Source organism: Mchenga conophoros, linkage group LG1, assembly GCF_057382185.1.
Source record: "Mchenga conophoros isolate Kocher_MC1m ecotype Shallow Benthic linkage group LG1, M_conophoros_male_GT1.1, whole genome shotgun sequence".
Taxonomy (NCBI): Eukaryota; Metazoa; Chordata; class Actinopteri; order Cichliformes; family Cichlidae; genus Mchenga; species Mchenga conophoros.
The window spans coordinates 15,247,397-15,273,405 of NC_140526.1; the positions used below are offsets into that span (position 1 = coordinate 15,247,397).

At 39.0% G+C, this 26,009-nt stretch overlaps 1 protein-coding gene across 7 annotated transcripts in view; it reads left to right on the plus strand.

The window, feature by feature from the left end:
• ush2a (Usher syndrome 2A (autosomal recessive, mild)) overlaps positions 1-26,009 on the plus strand; it is a 221,115-nt gene that overhangs the window by 110,221 nt on the left and 84,885 nt on the right. For all 7 annotated transcript variants that reach the window (XM_085267418.1, XM_085267410.1, XM_085267383.1 and 4 more), the window contains 11 exons: positions 3,388-3,550; positions 3,657-3,804; positions 6,941-7,098; positions 8,485-8,632; positions 9,926-10,081; positions 13,386-13,533; positions 14,914-15,056; positions 23,969-24,567; positions 24,737-24,906; positions 25,002-25,168; positions 25,272-25,360. In XM_085267418.1, the coding sequence (XP_085123544.1) occupies positions 3,388-3,550; positions 3,657-3,804; positions 6,941-7,098; positions 8,485-8,632; positions 9,926-10,081; positions 13,386-13,533; positions 14,914-15,056; positions 23,969-24,567; positions 24,737-24,906; positions 25,002-25,168; positions 25,272-25,360 (2,089 nt within the window). The remainder of the gene's footprint in view (positions 1-3,387; positions 3,551-3,656; positions 3,805-6,940; positions 7,099-8,484; positions 8,633-9,925; positions 10,082-13,385; positions 13,534-14,913; positions 15,057-23,968; positions 24,568-24,736; positions 24,907-25,001; positions 25,169-25,271; positions 25,361-26,009) is intronic.

Here is a 26,009-nt window from a genome sequence, read left to right on the forward strand (position 1 = left end):
GTGGAACTAAATGAGCCCCTTACAATGACAAATGCATCTACTAAGCTGATGATGATTGTTTCCAGACTCAAGTTAGACACATTACCAAATGATCTATGACTACCCCAACTCATTGACAGAGTATCGTCAGATGAGATGCTTGCAGATGTAAACACTGCTCTACGCACCATCCTCACAATTGGTATCACTGAAACCAGCGAGCTAATATACACCACTGCCACAGTAATCCTAGAAGCACTTGGGTAAGAAGATCAAGCCAAAATCAGAGAAACCTGGAGAAACATGTTAGTCAGTAAACTGAGGTGCAGTTGGCATCATATACTTGTATTTGATTGTTTAGCATTGTTTTTGTTTTTTAAAATAAAAATGCACTGCAAAAAGATTTCTTACAAAATATTCGTTCTGTGAACCTGTTTAAACTACAGGTCCAAGTAGTTTATACAGGTTGGCTGTTGAAAAGGAAAATTAAATTACCTGACAGAATGCATTGACCGCCACAGTATTCCTATATAGAGTGGGGGAGTGTATTGTTTCATTTCCTGAGCCTTTAAAATGCTTTTGATCAACATATTCACTAGGTGTGGGAAGGCTGTATATTGCCTTGTTAGCACATTGGTAATAGGCAAAGGTTGAGAGATCAGACCTAGTCAATATTACTCTATTGTGTCTGTGAGAAAAGTAAGATAGCTAGGAAAAAATGTAAAGAAATAGTAAAGAGAATGAAATAATTTTTTTTGTTGTTGTTTAAAAAAAACACAGAGAAAAAATCTCTTAAAGAAAATGGGATAGGTGAAGAGAAGGGTGAGAGACTGTGAGAAAGGTTGAAGAAGGCTGCTGGAGGCAAACAAAACAGTATCAGCAGATTTATATCCTGCCCTCACCAAACACTGCCTGACTCATACACATTCATACACAACCAAGCAGACATAGGATCATATGAATACCTATACTGTCAGATATGCACATGGTCACAAATGAAAAGAACCTGATAAAACATTCTGAAACAATCTGAAGTGAATTCATTGATGCATAGATTGTGACTGGAATCATTTTCTGTCGTGTGTGCGTGTGTGTGTGCATATGTGTCTGTGCGTGTTTTGATGCATTTGAAACACCTACTGTAGCATGAAGTACCAGAAAGACTTTTGGCAAAAAAAATATTGCCAACAAGTTCCAAAAAGTTTATGCAGATAAGCTCAAAATGAGCATGTTTAAAGATGAGTGTGGTCACACACACGAGTACTGATATGGGAAGAGCCGATACATAAAAACATGTAATGATGTCCTTCTGAGGACCCAAAAAAGGTCCGATCCCACTGTAAAATTCTCTGTAGTTTATGTTGTTGTGTTGCTTGTACAATTTAGAGAGCAAAAGGAAATATGCAAGAGAACAAAAGTGCAGAAGGCAGGTTAACAGTACACTCAAACCTTCATCATCTCAAATGTTTGCTTTTAAATTTAACATTCAGAGAGGGCACCTGGCTTTTTCACACTACTTTCAAAACGCACTTTTAAAACAATTACCATAGTGAATTATTATACAGATTATTACAATTCCCCTTTGATTCAGTTTTTCAAAAGTGGACATATATCACGCTGCCAATCGACAGCATATAAATCTTATAATAAATGTGATAGATTAGCCACAGTGGCTAATTGTGTGCTAACACACACTCATCAGTCATTCAAAAAATGGCTTTTAATGGGAGGACCCAAGAAAGGAATCCATCACTTTTTAAAATGGCCTCCCTTCGCGACCATGCCAGGTGGGTTGTACTGCCTTCAGGGATTTGTAAGAATTGCAGGACAATTTATAAAGTGTATTTTAGTGCTCCTTTTTTATGACTTTTTTTTTTTTACTTCATACTTCAGAAAATCTTAGTTATCAAATATCTTATCAGAGGGATTTTTACTTATAAAATGTGTAATAGTTAGTGAACACACTTCACTGCCAGCTTAAAACAGATTTAATTTAGTATATTTGAGTTTGCAAAAAAAACCAAAACATTTTGGCAAATAAGATTTTATCTTTTCTGAACAAAATCATTGTAAAGATGGAACATCTCATTTATGTTGCAGAATCCAAACACATCAAATCTGTTTAGTCATTAGTATTCAAACTTAGAACCAACAAAAGTACAGCAGTAATTATATAAATATATTTTCCTGAGTCGTGCTCTTTCACATTGGCCCCCTTTTTATAACAGCGCTAGATAGTTGACATGTCTTGATTTCCTAATGCCATTTCTGGTCTTTTTTTCTCCTCTTTGCTGGGGATGACCTTCCTGTTCTAAATATAGAAAAGGAGACACCTCAGCCTGACTGTTGAAGGAAACTGTGTGCGCAGTGTGCTGTACATGTGTGTACGTGCCTCTGTGCACATGTAAGGAAGCCTACCACTGCACTGTGTTTACTTCAGCTGACAGAAGAAACATGGTGATGAAGGCAGACACTGACATGCAGATACTCAGAGCAGTCTGTTTCAGTCGGGACTGCCACAGACACACATTTCACTCCTTTTTCGCGTCTTATTTTTATCTTGATGTTTTAATTCGAGCGTTGTGCAGACCTCTGCACTTAATGGTAATGTATTCATAAAGTTTGGCATTGCTCACCTGGTCGAGCAGGCAAGCCATATGACAAAGCCTTACTGCAGGGGCCTGGGTTCAAGTCTCCCCAGGATGTTACCCATGTGCTATCACCCCCACTCTCTCCTTCCTTTCTTGTCTCTTACTATCCTGACCATCAACATTAAAAAATGCCAAACATATATTTATACGAGTTTACAAATCAAATACTATTATTTATTTAAAAAAAACAAACAGGCATTATTAGATACTAACAGACAGTCAAGACGATTCAAGACGTCCTTGAACCTCATGAGGGTTGCAGTTTAGTTTCATTTGTGAAAAACTCGAAAAGTTGATTCTGTTCATCTGGACATAGCGTTTTCTTAGCGAACAGAATCAGGTTTTGGACATTTACTTGCCTGGATGATTGAGCATGCATCAATTTGTGAAAAACCAAAATGTAAAATGTTTTGATCAAATGTTAACAAAAGCCAATACTTCTATATATTTAAAGTACCAGGTTTTTGCAACACGATGAAAAAAAAAAGTTAAGCAGAGAAGTGATGCAACTAAGTCTACAGGGTTTTTTTTTCTGTTGTATAAAGTCCTAAACTATATTAGATTTTAGGTAAATAGGGAAAAAAAACATAAGTAAATGATTAATAGGAAATAACTGGGAACTGGCTGAATTATAAGTATAGTCATATTAAAAGTGTTTCCCACTGGGCTACAGTAAAGTTTTCACACTAGGATTTTTGAAAAGCAGAAAAGTGAAAGGTCGAATTTATTTTATGTTTATTTTTCTCTTCATTTCTAGGTGGTCACATCCCTCTCAGATAAATGGTGTTTTGGAGTTTTATTTGATCTTCCTGTCTCATGACAGTGCAGAGCGTGTGCTAGCCTATAACAGCTCTGAAGTTTTTGAAGACTACACGCTCCGCAACCTAACCCCTGGAACTCTTTACACCATCACAGTAGCTGTAAGTCCATTGCGCCTTAATTTTGACTTTCAATTTGTTCGTTTGTATCATATTCATTCTTATGTTATTGTTTATGTGTGTGCATGTGTATATGTGTGCATGGCAGGCTTGTACAGGAGGTGGATGTACTTTAAGTCCACCAAGCCAGGCTCAGACTGAAGAGAGCACCCCTGAAAATGTCCCTGCACCACTGGTCACTCCTTTGTCCCCCAATGCGCTCAATGTCACCTGGACTCCTCCTGACACTCCGAATGGTGAGAGGGTACACACCTACACAAAAATACAAAACCATGGATTTTTTTAAAATAAATTGTTATCAAGAATAACATGAGCATTGAATGAAGTGGAAGAAGAAGAAGAATGTCATGATGATAACAGCATGTGATATTAATAGACCTGAAGAACTGATTAAAAGGTGATGCTATTTACCATAACCCTGTGTCTATGACATAAATACAGATATAAAGGTTTGTCCGTGTTTCAAGGATGCTGTTCCTGTTACCGTGAAACAGAAGATCATTTACATGTGAGTGAGAGGAATCAGTTGAGTCTCCAGGAGTAGAGAAGAAGAAGAGGGAAACAGAAAGAGGAACTAAAAAGAGAGAGCACAAAGGACTCATAACGAAAAGAGAAAGAGACAGAGACAGGGTGAGAGAACAAACAATTTGAGATCGAGACTAATAGAGACCGAGAGGGAGAGGACAGCGCTTCACCAAGCTCCTTTAAGTGGATGAAAAGTGCTCCCTTTTGACTAAAGAGAGAACTGCAGGCTGAAAGAGCGTAGACTCGCTGTGATGGCCTTTCTCTCTGTTTTCTCTACTCCTCTACTCTCTCCTCTTCTCACCTTTGTCTTCTTCACCTGTCCCCAGTTAAAATCTGGGGGGAAAGTGTATTTTAAGAGTCTAAGGTGTCTATTTAAAACAGAATTTAAAGAGTTAAAGTGATCAAAAAAGGAGCAGCGTAACTACATAAGCTGTGTGGTTTATTTAGAGAAGGCAACGAGTGATCCGTATTCTATTAGTGTGATTCTCTCTCGTAATCAAAATTTGCAAAAGACTGATATAATCTTCTGAAAGGGAAATAATAGATATGGATTTGTATTTCTTTCTTTTTTTTTAAATGTTTCAGAATTTAATTCTGTTTTCATCGTCCCACATCCTATAAATCAAAAATCAGTGCATGTATGTCTTCAGTCTAAGGACAGAATGCAGAATTCACCTGTAGGTAGAAAAGAAACATGGGGCATCCCAGTTTGTAGAGGTTAAGAAGTAACGTCTGCATTCTCTCTTGTGAACTGTTAATGCAGCTGTGTTGCATCTCTTTTACTTTTTCCCGATATCGTCCATGGCCTGCTAATTGTTGTTGTGTGTTCCAATGAAAATACACATTAATCAGCATAAGCTAAAACGCTGTCTTTGATAAAAGCACAGAAATACTCCCAAAGACGTGAAATGCATTATGAAATACGTTAGTAGTTACTGTAAAAGAGATTGGCCCCACTTTTTTAAACGGTTTATCTTGATTTCTGAATCGACATAGGTCAAGTCAGCAGATGTTTGCTTTGAAATGAACTCATGTGTTTTAATACAACTCTTAAAGGTAAGTAGTTAAATAGCCGTGAAAATACAGTAAGTTTAAGTAACATTATGTATGACATGGTGCACTGAAAAGGATGTATTTATCGATAATCTCAAGGACTATATCAACAAATAGTATATCTCATGAAACCAAATTAATTAAGCGAAGAAAACCCCTTGATCCCCTCCCATTTCACAGTCTCTTGACATACCACACACACTACCACATATTATCAAATGTTACTGTCATGCTCGTTAAAGTATGTGTAATTCCACAATGTGTGTGTGTGGAATGTGAATCGTGTGTGTTTTACGCTTAATGCCACACGAGTGCATTTTGCACCATAAACCCTGTGATGTGTGAGCATATTAGCCTGGATAAATTACTTAAAGCTTTTCTCAGTTGATGACAGAAATTTATAACAAGGGAAACACTTAATCATGATTACCCGATTATCTCGTGCTTAAAAAGCTTTAATTTTTGCTCAGAAAAGAAGAAGAGATCAGTACGTTTTTTCTCACTAACTCCTTTTTTTATACAAATGGATGGCAACAACCACGATGATGATGGTGATGGGTTCCAGAAGACCTAGATCCTATGTTATTTTCTCTTTCTCTCTTCCTTCCTCTCACTCTTTCTCCCCCCTTCTCCCCAATTCCGCAGGGATTTGTGGGGGATAATCCTCTCGGGGATTAGGTCGGGGCAACACGCAGACAAAGAGGGGAAATAAGCCTGTTATGCATTCGCTGCTTCATTTCCCAACCTGTCTTTATTACAGCCTATACTGATATGGGCTTATTCACACACACAAGCACATACAGATGTCCGCGCACATATGCACACGCTCTCACACGCATGTGATTGGCCACATTAAGAGCTCCCCAGATGTAGCTTGTGTCTGTGGGTTTTTTCGTGTCTTCGTTTTCCTGATAGGTGTGTATATCTCTATTGAGCAATAATAAAACCCACACATGATTAAAGCAGAATAGACTCTTAGTTCTTAGCGCTGATCTTTTGAGCCCCCTGTATGCATTTTTATTAAGGAAAAGCACATTTGGCACCTTACTGTTTCATTTTTTTATTAGGTGGATGTAATGTAATGTAATGATTGTGCTGGTGTGTGTGGGTATGGATACGTGTGTACAAACTACATATGTGCAGTTTGTCCGTGTGCAGGTTAGAGTGTGCACACCTATTTGCACCCTTATTTGTGTGTGTGTGTGTGTGTGTGCGCCCATTCATCGTAGTACAACTGTCCTTCTTAGGGCTTTTATCCTCCTAACACTCATGGTTACATTTGTCATTTCAGTGCTGTTTCTATCATTGGATCACTCTACCTGACTGGCAGGTCTGCAGCCCCTAAGTCAGTTTTCATTTGCATTGTAATCCAGTGACCCAGACTGCATCCCGTCATAGTAAAGCTCTCTTTATGATTGTAATGCCTCACACTATGGATGCAGTATTATTGCATATGAGTGACCAATCCAAACAGAGTGTAAAACTATCTCAGTATAACTATCTTCTGAAAACCTACAGGAAATGATCTCGATGAAAGCTTGTAATGGTTATGATTAGTTGTGATACTTAACATCACTGTCTAAATCGTTGCTCTTGGTCAGAGGTTATTCAGGGCAGGGGATGTGAGCAGAATGTGACAAGGAGCGGGAATTCCATGTTCAATAGACTTCTTTTATTGTAATAAATACTAAGGATTGTTAAGAAATGTCAGTTCTATTGTTGCCTGGGGTATTTTTTCCCTGTTATTTAAATTTTTATTCTGTCATGTTCTAATCAGATGTGTTCTTTTCCCAGGTATTATAACTAGCTACGGTCTCTGGCTGGATGGAGTTCTCATTTTAAACACCAGTTCCTCCCAGAGGTTCTTCTTGGTGGAGGGACTCTCTCCTTGGAGCCGGCATGTACTCAGGCTGCAGGCCTGCACAGCACGAGGCTGTGGCAAGGGACCGATGGTCAGTCAGTGTTATAGCATATAGTATAACAAACTGTAAGATGCTTTGTCATATAGTAATGCCTTATAAATAATTGTGTTGTTGGTGTTACTGACCGAATATTGGCTTTTGAACTTATTTTTAAGAGATACTTGAGAAAGATTTATATCCAGGGTATGGAAGTAGGCAAAACTGACCGGATCTAATGATCTGACAAAGAAAAAGGGAACAACGGGACTGTCATTGACACACAGGGGAGATTGGTGATGAGAGGTGGAATTAATTAAATTATGTGGGTAAGAAGCAGAAACAAAAGCAGGAAGTAACCACAGCTAGAAACATGAGAAAACTGAACTTAAAAGTAAAACCTCCAACAACTATCGCTGAAACACTGAAATGTGAATACTAATTAAGATGATAGAGACAGTTGAACACAGAAGGCACAAGCAGAAAATAAAACAAGAAACAACTAAAAACTGGTGAGTACAACAGGGACCATGACATGAAACAGCAGAGTATTTTTCAACATGAATTCTAGTTTCTACCAAAAGTATGAAACACAAAACACAACATTACATTTTTGTCAAATACACCCGTCAAATTTAGCGTAGCAAAAGTTTTATAAAATTATGCATGAATTATTTTCATGAGTTTCATTAGCGCTTTAACTAATGCACAAAATCATATGTGGCAATGCCTGCACACACGTGTGTCTGTGTGTACGTGTGTGTCATTGGGAGTCATAAAGGTGATCGATTCTCTCGGCTCAATAACGAGGGTTGGTGTGGCCACGGTGACATTTGGTAGGAAATGCCACTTCATTTTCAACGACGCCTCTGACAACAGGCCATATTTTGGGGCACTTTTCCAATACAGATGCCATGTTTAGTCAAACACCAGGAGAACTGCTGACCTAGCAGAAAAAGAGAAGAGGAGGGTGGGCAGGTGAAGGAGGGTGAAACAGGATGAAGTGGAGAAGAGGAAGAGGTGATAGGATGGGCAGGAAAAGGAGAAAAGGAGTCGGAGAAGAAGGGAATTTCAGGCAAAAAGAGTAAATGATGAGGACAGAGTAAATGGCCAGAGCAAAGTGAGAGATGAGGTGGAAGGGAATCGAAGGCAGCAGAGGAGAGTCAGACAGGAAGAAATGAGACAGAAGAAGACTGTAATGATGAAAGAGGACGGAAAAATGGTGGCAGAGATAATGCCGGCCACTTGTGTAGAGTGGTTTCATCTGAAAATGCTTAGTTTTAACATTTCAGACAGGTTGTATCAGACTGAGAGAGGCATTATTTTCAGTTTTTTGTATTTCTCCAATAGCTGTTGGATGAATGAGTGTTAGTGGAGCTATGATAAAAATGCTACATATCTGTATTCTTCTATGCATTTTGATATCTGTGTTCTTCTAAGGTGGATGTGCGTACATTAGAGATGGCCCCAGAAGGTCCTATACTGTTGGAGCTGGCCAATCAGAGTTCAAGATCTCTCAGAGCACATTGGACAGCCCCTCCTAGAGCGAATGGGAACCTTAGCTACACAATATACTACAAAAGCAAAGGTAACAGCGAAAAGCTACATCTTTATCTTTACACATGCACAGGTCTCATATAGTATTTGCCAGGCAACAAACCCAACTTTATCTGTAAAACATTCACATCACAACTGTGGAAGTTGTAAAATGTGAAAGCCTCATTTTCTGAATAAAGATATGGATATGTTAATAATACACAGTCATTCCTACCGGGGTAAAAAGTAACATATAGATAGTAACATATCTGTTTTGCTTGAGACTCTGCCTATTGTGTAGACATATCCGCACTGTTTTTGGAGGGGTGGGGTAGGGTCAAAAAGGCTTTACAAAGACGTAAAGCCTTTTTATCAAGATAGAAATGGACATGTCAGTACAAATGCAAATTGGAATACACAATCACACTTCTCACTCACAAAGTCAGCTTGCACTGAAAGTCAGCCATGTAATGGGGAAGTAATCAAGAAGTAATCAGTATACAGTAGCATAGAAATGACAAGTTGTTGTTTCTTTTTGATACTGTGTCAATGATTTGAGGAAATGACATGGGAGTATAGACTATAAAAGTGGTATGAAGATAGGAGGAGGAACAAAGTCAAGTTGCAATTCAATAATAGTATAAAGAAAAAAGGGAGATGAGAAGCTCATATTTCCATAGATGGATTAGAAAAGACAGTAAAAACAATGTAAGATATGAGGAGCAGCAATACCACGGGGAGACAACAAAAGCAACAGATAGACTGGACATGGCGAGAAAAGAGAACACGCATATTCTCATTTTTTCAGTTACGCATATTCACAAAGTCTCTCCCTGTCATACACACTCACTGTCAGGCACTTTGATCTATGCCTCACAGAGAACCCAACAGATGAGTGGAGAGAAGGATAGAAGCAGTGTGGAAGGAAAAGAGAGACAGTGTTTCGCTCTAGTTGCCCATAACCTCCTGTTTCTTTGATACAAACGGCCTTCATCAATCCACACAGAATTACGTGTGTGTGGGTGTGTCTGTATAAATATATTGGATAGGCTTGCTTACTATGATTTTCTGATCCCTTTTCTTTGACTATCCTTGCATAACCTCAATATGGAGACCTCTCTCTTTCGATTACTCTCAAGTTAATCTCAGTGGGGGGGTTTTCTCTCTCACGACCTCTCTCTCGTTCCTCTTTCCTTTTTCTTTCTTTTTTTATGCATCTCTTACAAGTCACTTTTCTGTCTTTAGAGTGGTAACACTAATAAAAAACATTCACTGTTTTTCATTATCTTTAGCTATACATTGCTTGGCCTAAGACCTTACATGTCTTTCTTTCTCTGTCTCTTAGATGGTGATGGTGCATTGGATGGAGGTACAGCAGCAGGCGTCTGGTTGTCTGTGACAGACCTGCAGCCTTACACTAGCTACAGCTTCTGGATCAGAGGCTGTAATACACAGGGTTGTATTGAGAGCCTGCCACTCAGTGTTACTACACTGCCAGCAGGTACTCACACGCCAAAGACTTTCTTATCATTATTAATTTGATCATTACTAGAACTGCATAATTTTTTCACTGTGTCACAGTTTCAAATATCATGATCATCCATCGAAAGGCTCTAAAGGTTTATCCAACAGGTGCTCTTCATTGCTTCAGTTTACATCGTTCTTGACCTGCTCTTAGCTGGTTACACAAAAACCTGAACTTGCTATGCTAGATCAGCAAAGTTTAGCAGGGGCACCAAGGAACTGTGTCACTCCTTTGAGCAAGAAACTCATATAGCGAAATGCTACTGCCTGGTGAGGTATAGTTCAGAGTAGGGGTGAGGGAACTCCAGGCCTCAAGGGCCAGTGTCCTGCAGGTTTTAGATATCACCCTGGGTCAACACACAAGAATCAAATGATTAGTTCATTACCAAGCCTCTGGAGAACTTTAAGACATGTTGAAGAGGAAATGCAGCCATTTAAATCAGCTGTGTTGGATCAAGTCTAAAACCTACAGGACACCGGCCCTTGAGACCTGGAATTCCCCACCCCTGGTTTAGAGACTTGAACTGCCTGAGTTTGAGTCCACTTCAGACCATTAACTGAGTATCATTGTCCCTACTCTCTCCCTGCTTTCATGCCCACTGTCTGCATTGTCTATTTAAAAAAGGCTGAAACTATCAAAGGTAGATTCTCATAGGTGCAGTTTTCTCATTGCTTTCAACATCCCTGCAATTTTTACCAAATTATTAAACATTATTTATTTTCTCAATAATGCTATTTGTTTTTTTCCTCATTTTTTTGCATTTTGAAATTATTTAATCCTTTAATTTAAGTCACAGTTGATCTACAACAAATTAAAATTAAAATCCTTAGAAAAAAAATGATGATAATAGTATGACTGTGGTATTGAAATTTTTCTAAGGTCTTAATTAAATGACTGTTCTAGTAGATTTGTTTCTCACGCCACACACAAAACATGAACTGTGGCGATATTTTTAAGATTACTTTGATTTTAATTGCTGTTCTTGTGAACTGGAAAGGTTTATTTTTATAGCTTGCTCTGCAAAGGAAAAAAAAACAATTATTCACTGGAGTCGACATACACATCATTGACTTGACTTAATGATGTGAAAACATATTTCTGATTTACACAGCCTGTGTGTGTGTGTGTGTGTGTGTGTGTGTGTGTGTGTGTGTGTGTGTGTTTGTATTGTAATCGTGTAGAATAGAGACTGATTGTGCATACTGATAAATGTCAAAGCTGATCAGAGCAGTCTGGAGATAATTGTAACATGCACACACACATACAAACACACACACACACACACACACCTATAGACACACATTTTACCACTTTAGCTAATGTTATCAAAAGGGTTGAATATGTACACCCTTGCACATACCACACCCATGTCTTAGTGAGTCAACAACAAAAGACAGACTTAGGAAAGTTCTCCTGTTCAAGTTCAAAACAAAGGCATAAGAAAGTATAAATTTTAAATACCAGACGTTTCCTCTCTTTCTACCTCTATGCCTCTGGCATCTCTTTAGACTTCTATAAGGCAAACTGTCTTGATGCGTCCTTGTTCTATGAAAGAACAGAGAGAAGATAGCAGAGCAAGAGACAGAGGAGCTGAGGAGGAGGAGAGCAGAGAGAGAGAAGTGAACATAAAAGTGCATAGTTTAAAACGATTAGTGACACCTCTGATATTGTACCTACTAACACAGCATGAGAGAGACACAGGCTCACCAACAGTGTGTTTTGCGTGTGCATATCTGTACGTATATGTGTGTGTGTGTGTGTATGTCAGAGAAGCAGGAATCATCTTTTGATGAATTAGCTAAATACACAAGGAATGAACTGGGTCATTAAAAAATCCACTGAATCTCTGAATGCAAATCAGAGGGTCATTTTAATCTAAATCTAAGTTCAGGTGTATCGTATCAATTCAGTAATTTGTTAAATGCTTGTTTGACTGTAAAAGAGCAGGATCTCCATTTCCGCGCTTTCCGTGTATTTTCCTACTAATCGACTGCTCACTCCATTCTGATAGCATTGTGGTGCCTTTCGAGTGACAGGATGTTCACTTGACCTATCCTAATTTGCTTATAATGCTGCCTCTTGAAACTCAGCAGGCTTTTACCCAACTACTGTTGATCTAAAATGAAGACGTGTTTTTTCAGGTGTTTTTTCATAAACACGGGTAAAATAAGAGCAGCCAATTTGGTCTGGTTTGAAATGGAGAGCAGACAGCCTACGAGAAGCAGTCATTAAGTCAAGTGCAGGTGATTGTTTGCACAGTTGTAGGAGAGGTCGACTAAGACTGGTGGTACAGAATATATAAGGTTGATAAAAACTGATTAGAAATAAAGGCCAAAGTTGGTATTAAATAGCCAATTAAGGTAATCCTCTGATATCTGTTGTGTTACACTCATATTTTGTTTTCTGTTTCTTAGTTTTCTGTTTTCCAAGCTTCCTTTCCTCTAAGGACTTAGTAAATCTTGTGAGCGAGAACTGGATAAGGATAGTGACACAATTGCAAACATAGCCACAAATAAGCCTTTAAAAAAATGGACAAGTCACATCTGACACACATACATGGTGATTCTTTAGTTGTTTTGTTTTTTGTTTTTAAAAAGGGCTTTTGTGTCATGTTTTTAAAATCGATGTGCTTTGTGTATGCATTAATATAATGAATGTATACTAGAGGGTTGAGTTATGTTGATGGACCACCACTAAATTATTCTGAATCCACATTGAAAGTGTTATTCTAGGCTTTTCTCACACATCTTGTTGAAGTGGACATCGCACAATTTTTGATTGAAGGGTCACTTTATACATCGGAGGGCCTGCTCTTATTTCACATAGTCAACAGTGCAGTCACTCTGATTTCCATCATGTACTTGTTGTTTGCAGCTTATCTCATTTTATTCTGTCTTTGCACAAATGTTCTGTGTTTCTGTTCAGCTATCATATTGATTCTGGCTTGTTTACTGATTTTCCAACACTAAGACTTTACTGTCACACTGAGCTAAGAAGACGTGGACTTTGTGGATTTAATGCAGTGTGTGTATTTGTATGAATGTGAGAGTGATGAGTATATCTGGTTGTGCTTTTTATACTCCACACTGTGAGAGGTGTCATTGCGTTACAGTGAAGTTGATCAGTTAGATGAAATGGACATACCTTTTTATGTTTTTTTTTTTTTTCTTACTCTCTAAATGTCTAATCTTTTCATTTCACCGACTGACTTCCTCCATATTTTTGTACTCCCCTGCTCCTTCTTCTTGTCTTCTTCTCAACATACTTTCTTCCTTCTTAGCCCCTGATGGATTCTCACCTCCAACTCTAGCCCATGCAACTAATGCCAGTCTGAACGTGTCCTGGTCCGCCCCTGTCAACTCTAATGCACCAGGCCCACTCTACTACAGTCTGCAAATGAGGACATCCCCACAGAGGCCTATCATAAGGTGAGAGACACCATAAAATGCAGAGTCAAAGCAGATGGACAAGTTTGCAAACCGTTTTCCACAATGCATAAAAGTTTTCTGAGAAGAGTAGCAATAAAGTAACTGGACACACACACAACAAAGTACACATATTACATACTCTAAATATCAGAAAATGTGCATGTGCACATAGCCTACACATGCACATATAAAGGAGCACATTATACAGCACAACTGTGAATATGTCACTTCAGTAGGACATAACATCAGAAATCCAGAGAGGGAATGACAGGATGTAGAGTCAGAAAGACAAAAAAAACCAAAGACATGGAAGAGAGAGGGAGACACGGGCAAAGAAAGTGTGATAGAATAAAAAGAGGGAGAGAGGGTGTGCATCTGATATGTATTCATTACATGCTTCCTGACAACAAATTGCAATTTAATCCAAGAAGAGGAGGCTCTCATTCTGTGGTAATAAATAAATGACTAGCTACATGTATTATATATCAGACAGCCATGCCCTCCTCCTCCTCTGCTATGGAAATCTCATTGTTCTCTGATTTATTCATTCATTCATCCCTTCTATCCATCTGAAGCTAAATGGTCAACGGTCGCTCATTTATGACAATATTCTTTTACTTTGTCCTAGATTCCTTTGTATGATTATATGATGGGCCAGGTAAGGCATGGGAATAAGATAAAAGGCTATGGAAAAAACTGTACATAATGCATAGGCAGCCAGTGTTTAGGAACCCTATGAAATTTGGGCATTATTATAATGTTTTACTTAAAATATATTTGAATTTACACTTTGGAATCTATTTAAGAAACAAACCATTTTTTTTAAGTATAATGAAATTGTTTTTTTCAGAAACCTTTTGCTTTGACACCGGTAACTTTTCCCACTGAAGTATGAATTACATACTTTGTGACTATTCAGATCCTTTTTTTTTTCACTTCTCACATGCACATCTCTCTGGCCTTAAGTGTACGCTAAAAGGGATTTAATAACTACGTACAATGTTGACATGATTAACCTAAGGAACGTAAGAAGCTGTCCGGTGCTGAATCTCTCTGATGAAGCATTAAAGAGTAACATTTGGTCTAAGGTAGAAAGTATGGTGTTGCATATGTTTTTATTTAAAAAAAATGGTAACTCCTGCAACAGTAAAGCTTTGCTAGTAATTCAGGAAATTTTCCAGATTGGTTTCTTCATCAGAAAATCTGAAAATGAAGTTTTGTAACATCAGATTTGTGTCCACTAAAACACAAGAGCATGCAAAGTGCAAGATCAGCATATTTAAATCTGCTGTCACTCTGTGACCACCAGGTAACAGAGCACATCACAGACCCAAATACATGTCCATGAATGAATTTGTGCTTGTGTCCATCCACTTCTAGGCTTTTGGAAAATGCAACAGACACCTTTTCCTATTACTTAGAGGGCTTATCACCATACACGCCTTACCTGTTTAGAGTGGTGGTCTCGCATACACACGGGAAGACGGCAAGCCTCTGGACAACCCTTCGCACTGCAGAGGACAGTAAGTGGACATACTCACACACACTAGTGCCCAAAACATTTTACATAGATTTGTACAGACAGCTTCAATGCGCATAAACTATGCAAATATAATTTAAAAAAATAAATAAATGTTTCCAATAAATAACCATGAAAACAGTAATAATTTCTTTAAATAAACATGTTACGGGTCAGTGAAACTGCTGTACTGCTTTTTTGTAGGTTACCTATTGGTACTGGTTTCTGGTATTGTTTTGTTGTATTTCAAGGTGTATCTTGTGTCAAGTCCTTCCAAGTTGTGCGACTGACTGCGAAGTGGTTGGCAGTGATAGGCTTCTGCGGTCCACCTGTTTTGCTGTGTTAAAGTTAAACTCAAGGAGTCTGACAGATCATTAGATGATCATCTAAGCAATAGACTCATTAGACAATAAACATGTGGCTTCGGCTTAGTTCTCTTTTTTGCGACTCCCTCCAAGGTTTATTTTATAAAAGTATAAATGTTTTTTCAGTGGAGGTGTGAAATGAGAGGGAGAGAGAACAACTAAAGCTGCAGAAGGTGGTGAAAACACGGGCTCAAACAGCGCTGGGTGAAACACACAGACATGGGGAGTTTCACATACTGTAAGGTGTGTGTCTGTGTGTGAGTGACCTAGCCAGTGTCATTGTGGGCTAATTGCTGTAATAGAATCATATTAGCCACTGGAACAGCCTCCTCAGTGCAAAGTTATAAATTAATTAGTACCACGCTATTATCACATACATTATCATTAAGCAGGTGAGATTTGCATACATTGATACGCACACAAACACAAATGTGTACAAAACATGTATGTGTAGTGTACGTATACATACGCAGTGACACGAAGACAAGTGCAGTTACACATATACCATGACATACCATGCACGCACACACCTATTCATACACACACAACTGCAGCCATTTAGGATGCATTAAATTATGGCCATGCGCTTTTCTCATTGCTATGCAGAATTGAATTCCCTCTAGCAAACACACACTCACATGCACTCACACACACACAGGGCTTTTGTTACACTTGTTTTTGTTGCACTCGTGTTTCTGTTTGTGTCTTGACTATTAATGCAAGAATGAAAACATTCTTAGTGTCTCTCTGTCTCACGCTGAGAACGTATGTGTCATGCACATGCATAAGTCCTTGGCCTTCTCATCGATAACAGACCTCCTGATGCTCAGTTACGACACTTCATGCAGAGATGCAACACAAGGCTTTGGGATGCTACCTAAACTGCACCCAGTTGCCACAAAGATCAGACAGATTTGTGTATTTATTTTGACAATAAGCATGTATGTAATGGAGCAATCTCTTTGCACTAATGATACCAGCCATTTATAAGCATTTATTCCTGTTCACGACTTTTGGTGTCATATTGGATTCAAGTAATTATTAATAAATAAATGTCACATTTGACATGAATTTTCAATTCTGCATCCTTTAAATGTAAAAATGTACATTTTTAAAATATTCATTAAAATTGTTTTACCATAATAATGAATACAGAATAGGTGTAAAAGTTCTTAATAAAAAAGGGATTTAAACCTATGATGGGAGCAAGCCACATTCAGGCAGATTGGATTTCCCTTACACTGATGTGTAATTTGTCACCGTAAACCATCTTCTTATCATCCTAGCAGGGAAAGAAAAGAGGGGCTACATTCTCTGCTTAATCTCGTCTCTCTCTCATACAAGAATAAATGACAACCTTTTGCATTTCATTTGGTGATGTAACGTATAGTAAGGCTAATAGTTTGAATTTTATATTTGTTGTCCTGCATTTGTGGAATTCATACACGCAGCGTTCATTCTGACATAAATCTCAAATCTGAACACAGCGACAGACATATATACATTCACTGAAAGTCACACACACATTCACACAGTCGCTCAAGTGACATATACTGTACATTTGATCTTAACACACTCAGTCATTCTTTATAGAGTGGTCCTTTGGGTTTATCCTTTTGAAGGAGATCATTCTAACCTGATCTCCATGTGCAAGTGTGAGCTGTAACCTTGTAAGTTTTTCACTTTGGCAGAACACTGTATATAATATAGCGTGTGTCGACACGAACCATTTTTAACACTATGGATATGATCTCACTTTATCCACATTTATATACTGTTACTTCTTTCTCTTACTTCTTAATTTCTGGGTTTTTTTCTGTCTTTTTCTTCTCCTGTTGTAATTCCTTTTCCTTTCTCCTTCTTTCTCTTTTTTTTTACATTTTTTACAGAATTGTTTCACTTTTTGAGGGTGATCAAGGAAAAAATAGCATAAAAAAGGGGTGAAAAAGTAAAGAGAGGAAAAATAGAAAGAGAAGAAGGTAAAATGAGTAACTGAGAGGAAGAGTGAAGAAAGGAGAAGGCTAATGATAGAACAGAGAAAGAGAGAGAGACTCGTGCTTCCTCCTTTCCTTTTTATCATTCCATTAAAGTTTTATATCTATCTTTTTAATGTAATTTGGTCCCTATGAATTCCTGCTGCTGCAGAACAGACAGACGGCTCCTGTGAACATAAACTCTAGCTGTGTTGGACAGCTCCCTTTCCTCTGTCTACTCCCATGTTCACACCAGCTAAGTGATCTAAGAGTGTGTGTATGTGTGTGTGGGTGTCTGTGTGTGAGTGTGTCATAGAGCGTTATTGTGAGAGTATGACTAAAGAGCCATTTGAATAAAACGATCTTGACCAAGTAGTCTTAGAAATGAAAAGTGCACATGTGTGAACAAAAACATTAAACAACAATAGAGGTTTTTAAACCCTTCGCTGACCCTTAAAAATGCATCCCTTTAGAGCCCTGGGGACCAAAAATGGTCCCGCCCCAAAAGTGCAATAAAAAGATTATATATTCATATTTTTTTCCACTTTAAATTGGTCAGTCTTTTAAAACTACTTCTCCCTGAAATATTCATATAAAGTTTTAATTATATTTTCATTGTTTTAACCCTTTAAATCCCAGTTTTATTACATGAGCGCCCTGTTTTTTTAGCCCCAAAAAACAAAAAACTAAATATTTTCCAAAAAAACCATTTGAAGTAATATTTGTTTGTTATTATAATTAGGCCTTTAGATGGAGCAAAGATTGGCACCAACAGTCATTTCGATCGCCTTTTATTTTTTTTGCAGGAGCGCATTTCATAAAATGCACACACTATCGGTCCTAATCGACCACGCCCAAAAAAGTGCTATAAAAAATTTATATATTAATATTTTATTCCACTTTAAATTAGCCAATCTTTTAGACCTACTTCTCCTTGAAATATTCATGTCAAGTTTTAATTACATTTCGCGGATTTTAACCCTTTATATCCCGGTTTCGTCACATGAGCGCACTGCTTTTTTGCCCCAAAAAACATAAAACTTGAATATTTTCCAAAAAAAACATTTGAGGTAATATTCAATTGTTATTATAATTAGGCCTTTAGATGGACTAAAGATTGGCACCAACAGTCATTTCGATCGCCTTTTATTTATTTTTTTCAGGACCAGAAAATGGTCTCCAGGCGGCAAATGCTCCTCCTCTAGGCCGAAATAAGTGCATGTTGCCGGGGTAAGTCGCGACGATCACCGGGGCACGATCACCGGGGACTGCTTTTTCCAGCCCACACGTCCGATACCACGTGACAACAAATACGTCATTTCCTGTTGACTAAAAAAAAAAAAAAAAAGCACCCTCTAACGGTCCTAGGGACCGAAAAATGGTCCCGCCCGATCAGCGGGCGAAGCCGCTGCTGCACGCCGGAAATGAGGCTTCGTTTCCCGCAGGTCTATCCAAGCAGCCCGCTGTTTTCCAGCAGGGATCAAATGTGGAGCAAGGGCGCCACCCGGTGGACAAATAAAAAAATTACAACTCTAAGGCTCATAGACCAAAACGAGACGGAGACATAAGTAATCACCAAGACATTAACGGTAATAATTCTGCAGTGAAAAATAGCGTTTATAATGGAAGTCAATGGGCCAAAAATGGTCCCCAGGGCTCTAAGAGGATGTGTATTGTTAGCTTAGCCACTGAAGCTAATTTAAGGAAGTCAGACTTGAATTTTGAAATGAAATTATGCCAAACTTTTTTTTAGAGAATTTGGCTATATTCCATTCAACACAGTGCAAATGGCTTGTAACTGAAAAACTAAAATGTACAAAAATGGTCCCAGGGCCTAAAAACATTTTTTTTTTTTTTTTACAAAGGTAAGTGTGATCAAAAAGTGAAATAAGAAGTGTAAAGCAGGAACCACAACAGGAGTAAGGTTAGGGTAAATGACAGAAAGCAAAAAATCATGTTACTTAATTATTCAGCGGCTACATTAATAAAATATTATCCTACCTTAATTCTCCTGTATTTTGGTCAGTTTGCATTTCCAAGAAATTCTGAAACAATGTTAGCACAATCCTGCTTTAAATTTTACATATCAAAAGATAACCAATGAATAAATACATGTTCACCACCTGAACTTGTATTTAGATATGCTTTTTGATTGGCTTTCTTTTACATATGGTGTCACAAACAGTAGGAATGCTTATGTAACAGAATTTCTATACTGAATGATTTCTCACCGATTTGAATAACTTGCCAACATAGTTTCACTTTACAGTTTGAAAAGCCAAATGTTGCTTTTCAGTTTGCCTACTCTCTGTATGAATTATGAGGATATACTAGAAGGTTACCTGAAATAAATTAATCACTCCCAGGATCTGAAAAATGTGGAAAATCACAAATGACTGATAAGTTAAAAGTATCATGATGCTTTTAGTAACTTAAAGGCTAATGTGCATCTCATATACTAGTGATGTTATGAGTACAAATCAAGCTTGTGACCTTGGTCATGTATTATCCTTCTTCTCATAGCCTCTTCATTGAATTCTAAGGCAGAAATGACATTAAATAATCTGTGGAAAAAGTAAAGATATCAAATGCAGCATACTTTATTTCTTGTCACGTTTTGACACCATGTCGTAAGCATCTTGATAACAGTAAAGCTCAGCGTTTGTCCTCATTATGACTCCTAGGAGCCTCGATTCACCTTCAAAAGCCCAGTCACCCACATACACACATGCCCCCAAACACACACACACAAACACAAGCATGCATGGGACCCTGCGCAAGACTAAAAATAATACCCTTCCTCATCTCTTCACATGGATACACACAAATGTACACACTTAAATATACATGGACTGACCGTTAGCTGCACAGAAACACACATACATACACAAGAAGCAGCATATCACCTACACACCCACAAGTAGACATGCATACACACACCCTCCTCCCTCCCTTTCTCCAAGCCCTTGTCAGTTGATTGTGTTATTACTATGCTAACCAAATCCTTATAAATGTGATTTAAGGCTTGGCGGCCCTGCACTCCTGTTTTAGCCTTCTGCTACTGTGTTTTACTGGAGAGAGGAGGAGTGATAGTGGGAGGTGTGGAGAAAGGTATGAGAGGGGGGAGGGGTGGGGGGCATAGGGAATGAAGAGATTAGAGGAAGGGTAGGATGAGAGATGGAAAGACAGAAGGGTGAGAGGGAGAGAGAATGAAGGATAAGGAGTCAGGGAACCAGAGAGGCAAGTATGCATTCCCTCAACGCTCGTTCCCTTTCTGTCCAGAGAGCTGTAAAGCGTCAGTAAAAAAGAAAAAATAAAATGGAAAAAAGCATCACATGCATCTTAAATGAAAATTTCAATTGAAAAACTTAACAGCCCTTCAAATTGCAGAATTTTACACGCGCCAGTAAAGCCTAAATAACACTCAACACTTAGAGGGAAAAGGGTGGTATGGAGGAGGGGAGGAGAGAGGGATTGAGGGAGGAATGGGGGTAACAACAGGGGTTATTTTGGTTAGTTGATAGGGATTGAATCAAGGTGACTGGATTGTGTTTTGTGGCGAGATTATTTGCAGTTTAGGAATTTCTATTTGTTTACCTTTAGGTGCATATTCAGTCCATGTTTTTAAGTGTCAGTTTTTTAAACAGACATCTTAAGGATAAAAAAAGAGGGCAACATTATATTTAAAAAGACAGAAAGATACAGATTGTCTAATTAGACATTCAACAAACAGGTAGGTTTACATCCCAACCCTCCGCAAAGACAATGCAAGCATGCAGCAAGGCACACATGCATACGCGTAGGCAGACAGAGAGACGGGCTCTTGGTTATTCGTGGGGTTCACTGGACCTTTGGTGGTAATTGAATCAGTGTGAGTGCTGAGTAGAGCTAGCATAAAAACCTGTTAACCCAAAAGGTCAACTCCCTGCATTGTTTATTTAGCAGGGGGACCAGAGAGAGAGAAGAAGCAAGAGAAAAAGAGAGAGACCTAGACACAAGGCATGAGTGGGGGGTCGAGAATGAAGAGAAAATGGGAGCGGTGGTAGAGAAGAGGGAGAGGGAGGGAGAACGGTCAGTGAAAGGAAGAGAGAAGAAGGAAATGGGACACAGACTGAGGGAGGGAGCATTTGTGATCTGTAAAAATCACCCAAGCTTTACATCACTGTTTTTATGCTGTTGTTTATTTGTGTGGGCGATAGAGTGTGTGTGTGTGTGTGTGTGTGTGTGTGTGTGTGTGTGTGTGTGTGTGTGTGTGTGTGTGTGTGAGAGAGAGAGGGAGAGATTTGCCATCTCAGTGCAGCTATGTTTTTACTTGTGATGGGCCTTTGTCTAACTTGTTTGTGTGTGTTCAAGATTTTAAGTCATTTATTCTCATTCCAAAACATGAGGTAGTGTGAGCGGAAACAAACCTAAGCAATGAGCAGGTGAGATAGCACTATAGTTGTTAATAACTAACAAGTAAATCCGTAATATGCATTATAAAATTTCGTGTGTAATGATATTGCGAAGTTGTGAAACTCACAAGGTCCAAATTCACTATCAAAAACATTTTAAGAAATTGTTGAACTCCTGAAAACGCTTCACCTGCTTCCTACACCTTGTAATAGTAGCAACCACGTCAAAATGTAATGCTAAATAGTACTTGATTTGTTCATGTACAAAAGAGATTACTGTCAGACTATTTAATACACGAGAAACAAAAATGAAGTCAAATGCAAGCAAGGTATGAAACGTGGTAGAGGGTATCTCTAATCTTACTTCCCATATTTTTATTCGTGGAGTAGCTTTGAGTGATTAAAAGTTCAAAATCATCCTTATTTATCTTGCGCTGGGCCATGGTGCAGACCTTCAGTTTATCCACTGTCTGAAACAAGATGTTTTAGTTCCAGGAGTCTATTACTTTCAATAGGCTCCTTCTCACAGGAGGTTTGAACGGCAGGTGGGTGGGGCTGCTGGCTAACAGCTACAGCTATATGTCGGATATGGCCGTGTTAAGGATATCCCCTTTCACTGGCATCATACAGAGCCAAGAGTAGAAAAAAACAGTCCAAGAGCAAGACTTTAGAGCAGTCTGGTGTGTGAGCTTTTGCCTCACAGATAGTATTTGTGCATACGTTCACCTGAATAATAAGCACACTAAAATCATAATTGGTCAACTTTAAGATTTGCCTAAAAGACATTCAAAATCTTTTGAACTTTAGTAAGAAATAGGACATCCCAGTCCAGTTACTAGATGTTAGCTTGCATTTAACTCTGTGGGAAGCAAGGCCTCTCAGTTAGTGTGCACATACTGTACTTATACAGCTGTTATCTACATGACTACATGCATGCTGACATACACATATACATGCTTGCACACTTTATCTCTCATACAGTCATGCCTGCATACTCTTAGCCTCTCATCTTCATTCACTCTCCCTCTCTGTCTCTCCCTTACACACAAACATACACACCGCCATCTGGGAAAGCCGTTAGCGGTTAGCGGTAGCACTTAGCGACGCAGCACGCTCCCTCAGTCCGCTCAGTCACCTTGATCTGCTTGCCCTTCACACAGCACCATTACTGCTATACTGCATCGCAGTGGGTGTGGGCATGTGAGTGTGTGCGTTAAGAAGGACATGTCTATGTATATGGACATGCAAAGGTGCATGTCCATATACATACTGCCCTATAATGGACACACAAAGGTGTGTGTCCATTATAGGGCAGTACAGTGGGATATAAATGCCCAGTAAGGAGGGGGGAGGGGGCATTTCCTTCAAATGAGCTACCATAAAGTGAAGTGTCACTCTGAATATCTTCTGTACATCTTGTATAGGTTCATGTGATGTGATCCGTGTTTGCCATTAGTCTACTGATGTGAACAGCTACCTGGATATTTTGAATATGATGATTTGGGGTCTTGGTGGCACTCACACTTAATGAGAATGACAGTGGACATAAATTTCCTGTCCTGTCCTGTCTCTATCACTCAGTTTGGTTCTCCTGACCTTATGTTTGGTGAATACTGCAAGATTTTCTTAATTAGATGGATGGATGGATGGATGGATAGATAGGGGATTCCCCTGCAAGTTTTGTCATTTCAGAAATGCTAGAACCCAGTTCTGATCATTACAAAGCAGTCTGTGTAAAAGTTGCTCAAGTCTTTACCCCTTGCTGTTCTAAGATTCTATTGCTTCATCCATGATGGTCAGTATAATTAATCAAATTTATCTTTTTACAACATTTATTGCTCATTGTTAAGCTAGAATGTTCCTTGCAGTCCAGTCTAGCCTAAATATCTCACTACTGAAAGATGCAGAATCAAATTTATTCAATCATAAGTACCACAAAATCTATAAATACAACCTTAGTTTGCTCTTGGGAGGAAATTGAGAGAGAAAGAGAATTTTCATGTTAATCCCTTGGATAGGGATGGCAAAATCACTCTTTGTCCTTCTGATGTCATTCTTGATGTTACTAGTCAAATAATTCTTTTGAAATCCCCCCTCCTTGCTTTTTTACAGTCTTTTAAAAGGTTTCTTGTCTTTTCTTTTCCACTCCATCTCTTATTATCATTATTTTTCCTCTTTCTGCAGGTCCAGGACCAGTAGACACCCCAACTGTATCAGGGCTTCAACCTCGTAGTGTATCAATTACCTGGGTTCCTCCCACACAACCAAATGGAATTATCACAAATTATACCCTTTATCTTTACCCCACCTCTGTCACTTCTTTACACTATAAACCCAGTTCATTCTCCAGCATCAGGTGGACTCCTAACCCAAGTCTGCTTCCCAGTACAAAGGGTGCATATCTAAACTCAGGTCATAACCCCAGACCATCATCCAGTCTAACCACCCACCAAGACTCGAGCCACATCGCCATCTTGAAACCTGGCATTGCAGATAACCAGAATGAATCCACTCATGTTGTTGATGTGAGCGAAGGCACCAGTACCTTCTCATTCCACCCCACTGAACCTGATATCACCAGTGTATCTGCCATCCTCTCGGTGTCAACACCACAGTATAGTGCAGTAAACTTTAATACTGAACATTTTATAGAAGATGGTCCATTCCATAGTGCCCCTTCTAGTGCAGCTTCAAGATCAACACCTCTTTCAGTCACTGTTCTAGGGAATACCACCAATTACACCTTCCTCAGTCTACTTCCCTACCAAGCCTACAGCTTCCAGGTACTACATTTTAGTTAATAAACTGCTTTATGGTGTTTTGCATGTAATAAATATGCTATCTTAGCAGTTAAAAGTGCCAGATTTACAGATTAAAATTCTTGGTCTTACACTGATAACCTTGTAGTCATAACACGTTATGATGTTTTAAAATTTGCTTTCCAATGTCAAGGTGGAAGCGTGCACTAATGCAGGTTGTTCAGTGTCTGAGAGGTCTCAGCATATTCGCACCCTCCCAGCTCCACCTGAAGGGGTTCCTGCACCTCATCTTTACTCAGATACACCCACATCTGTCCTCTTGTCGTGGGGTACAGCAGAGCAGAGTAATGGACCATTAGAACGGTAAGACAAAATGACATAAACTCTGAAACACTTATAAACTCTTTGCAAAAATACAATATGCATTATTTTTCAAATGTATCTTGTTCTGGCTCTAGGTGGGTGATTGAGCGCAGAGTTGCTGGGACCAAACAAGTCTCCACAGTGGGTCATCTTCTGCCTGATCCTTCGCCTCTTTCTTTCCTGGACTCTTCATCAGCTCTCAGTCCCTGGACTACTTACCAGTATCGACTTGTGCTCCATAATCAAGCGGGCAACACCACAGGTAAGGTTTTGATAACAAGCTTGAGTAAAAGTAAATTCAGTCTGCCCAAGAAGGGACTAGTGCTGCAGCTTTTAAATTGCACAAAAAATGTTTGTTGTTACAGGGCCCTGGGTCAGTATTACCACCAGACCTTCTCGACCCGCTGGCCTCAGTCCACCAAGGATTAAGGTCTTGGGACCAGCAACACTTCAGGTAAGGGCAACGTTTTTTTAAACTGGCTCCTCAGAGTTTCACCAAAATCTTGTGGCTCTGTTATGAGAGGACAGGAGCTCTGAAATATGGCCCGCAGCACACAGTTATTATCCAAATCAGGCATGGTGTTACTGATCCTGAATTACAATATCTCTTAATACATTCAGCTGATAGAAGGTGTCAGAATCATAGAATGTGCTTTTAGAATTTATAGTGTTTATGTTTCAAAGAAATAGTCAGCGTCATTGAGAATCTCTTCAGTTACCCTATGTTTGACAGCGTGGAAAAGACAAAGCAATGTCACGCCGGTTCTTCCGTCTTTCCCTTTTCGGATTTAATGAGAAAGAAAAACATTCAACTCAAGGTCCCCTTCAGAAATGGGAGGGGCTCTGCCCCTGTCTGAGGATGCTTCCTTCCTGTCAGCCATTTTGAAGGAGGGACTAGAGTTAAATTCCACCACTGGCTAATCTCACATCAAGGCCTATCCATGAAAGCCACTGAAACAATATGGCATGCATGCCAATACAGACAGACGCACACACCCATGCACTCACAGACCTACACTAATGCTAACTGGAGAAAAATGCTAATGCCTGTCATCATTTCAGAACCACCCCTGTCATCTATGCAGCAGCACAGCTTTAGGGGT